The following is a 2,691-nucleotide window of genomic DNA, read 5'->3' on the forward strand; positions in this document are numbered from 1 at the left end:
ACACTATTTCTCTACATAAATTTTCATTTAATTACTGAAACACACACACACACAAACACACACCACAAAACAGGTATTTTCCTGTTACAGCTTAGGAAACTGAGTCTCCAAGGATCTAGCTAAAACCTGGGCAAACCAAGACTAGAACTTGAGTCCCAGCTCTAATGAAATAAGCTGTCTTCAAAGCAACATCTTCCCACCTCTAGATGTATTCAGGAACACACCAAATGGCCAGCTGTCAGGAACGTTAGTCAAGATATTCTAAAGCTTATTCCAAATCCAATCTTTTAGAAATACTAGTGGTCAATATAAACACCATGAAATATTTCAGTTATGAATGGTTCTCTAGAAGGCAAGTTTCCTAAGGGCAAGGACCTTGTCTTTCTTCACTGCTATCTCCCAGTCCCTAGAACAGTATCTGGCATATAATATATACTCAATAAATATTTGCTAAATATGGATGACCCTAATCACACATACCACTATTATATCAAATAAACAAAATGCATAGCACTATAAGATAATAAAGGACCTTGCTAAAGTATCCAGCAACTAAAAGCCTGCTAAACAGAAAATCCATTCTTCATATTATATCACACTGAAAATCACTAAAGTCCGGAAATTTTGCCTAATCGATTTTCAAAAACAAATTCAATTAAAGAAAAAAACAAAAACACAAACCTTTTGGCAAACCTAAAATATCTTAACTAAAAGTAAAATATAAGGCAGTGGTTCTCAACCTGTGGGTCGCGACCCCCTTGGGGTCGCCTAAGGCCATCGGAAAACACATATATAATTACATAGTTTTTGTGATTAATCACTATGCTTTAATTATGTTCAATTTGTGACAATGAAAATACATCCTGCATATCAGATATTTACATGACGATTCATAACAGTAGCAAAATTACAGTTATGAAGTAGCAACGAAAATAATTTTATGGTTGGGGGTCACCACAACATGAGGAACTGTATTAAAGGGTCGCGGCATTAGGAAGGTTGAGAACCACTGATATAAGGTCTTACAAGATGTAAAGAATAAATTTGGTGAAATGACTTTTCAGTATTGATAGTCTGCGTAAAGCATCAATCAACTAGCATTTTGAGTGTGCCTGAACACTGTAAGAATGAAGAACTGAGCATCGAACAGACTCAAATTACAGCGGGAAGGCTGGGGAGGTGTTGGGGGAGGGGTGTAAGAGATCAACAGAAGGACCTGTATGCATGCATATAAGCATAACCAATGGACACAAGACAGGGGGGGCGGGGGTACGGGAGGCCCGGGGAAGGTCAATGGGGAAGAAAAGGAGACATGTGTACTACTATTTGTAATACTTTAAACAATAAAAATAAAGTTTAAAAAAAGAAATGAAATGTATACAGCTGTTTTAATTTAAAGATAGACTCATACCTGTATCTCTGTTCACATCACATCTTTACAAACACTAGGCTGGCACTTCAAAAAATCTGCTAATTTTACAGGTACATATACTATACTGAGTCAACATAACTCGTACATAGAGGTACTAAGCATCCATTTGTCATTACTGAAAGAAAAGTACGACCAATAGGAAAATCACAATCAATGCAAATGTCATTCTGTAAAATCCTAAATTACGAGGCCTAGAATTTCCAGACATCTTAAAGAATATAAGATCATGCAAAATACTCAAAAGTTCCTTATAATTCACCGTGCTTACAGGTAGTTATATATCAATGCTCACGCTTTTTTTTTTTTTTGAGAAATACAAGCAAGGCAGAAAAGCTGTATGAAAGATTTACTCTAATTTTGCTAGGTTAAATTTACCTTTTAATAGATTTCTAAACAAAGATCCTCATATTTAAGGGTCTACTAGTATTTTACTTTAAAGTAAGTGTAAATACTAACTTAGAATAACAGTTAACGTGAGAATGTACTAGAACATTTACTTGGTTACACTGGACTACATCAACTAGATTACATTTGCACGTAATTAACTGGGTGTCATCAAAAACCAACAACCTTAAAAAAAACACACCAAGAATCTTGTCTTTGTCATTTTTCTACTTTTTGAAATTATGACTGAAAGCCTGCATAAGAAACTATACCACCAAAAATATCGCAAAATGAACTTTCTTCCTTGTCTTCAAGAATTTAGAACTATAAGCTTTTTCCACATATTAAGAAATACACCTTACAGAAAAGCTGCTTTCCCATCGTTGACACATTCTGTATCTAAACCTGACATCAGCACGTGACTCAAATCCTCCTTTATAATAAATAGCCCCTAAATCTTCAACAATGAAACCTCTTTAGAGGGTTTTCCAAAAAAAGTATGACACATTAAACAAGCTCTGGGTTTACCCAAACTAACGGTGCTGGAAAAACCAAGGGCAGTTGGGAGAAACCTGTTGACCTATCCACGCAACAAGTTTAAGGCTTTGCCCTCTCCCGGGAAACCTCCCTCACCGAGGAGACACGCTCTGCCGGACCTGTTGCTGTCCCTCCGCCCCCTCCACGGCGTCACGGGGGCCCAAACGCCTCCGGACCCTCGAAGCGCGCCCAGAGCGGGGTGTTCAGTCCGGGTGGTTTCGCAGAGCCCCGTTACCCCTTTCCCGCAGGCCCGGCCGACTCACCTGATGACGGGGCTGTAGGGGCTCCGGGAGCGCCGCCAGCTGCTGCTGCTGTAGGGGCTGGGGGACACGTCGCCG

General features: G+C 38.9%; 1 protein-coding gene across 1 annotated transcript in view; it reads right to left on the reverse strand.

Annotated features, from left to right (window-relative positions):
- Positions 1-2,691, reverse strand: part of CDK13 (cyclin-dependent kinase 13) — a 147,804-nt gene that overhangs the window by 110,710 nt on the left and 34,403 nt on the right. Inside the window, exon 2 of the mRNA XM_015562061.1 lies at positions 2,617-2,691. Coding sequence (XP_015417547.1) covers positions 2,617-2,691 — 75 coding nt within the window. The remainder of the gene's footprint in view (positions 1-2,616) is intronic.

This window comes from Myotis davidii, unplaced genomic scaffold (genome assembly GCF_000327345.1).
Source record: "Myotis davidii unplaced genomic scaffold, ASM32734v1 scaffold2457, whole genome shotgun sequence".
In the NCBI taxonomy this organism is placed as follows: Eukaryota; Metazoa; Chordata; class Mammalia; order Chiroptera; family Vespertilionidae; genus Myotis; species Myotis davidii.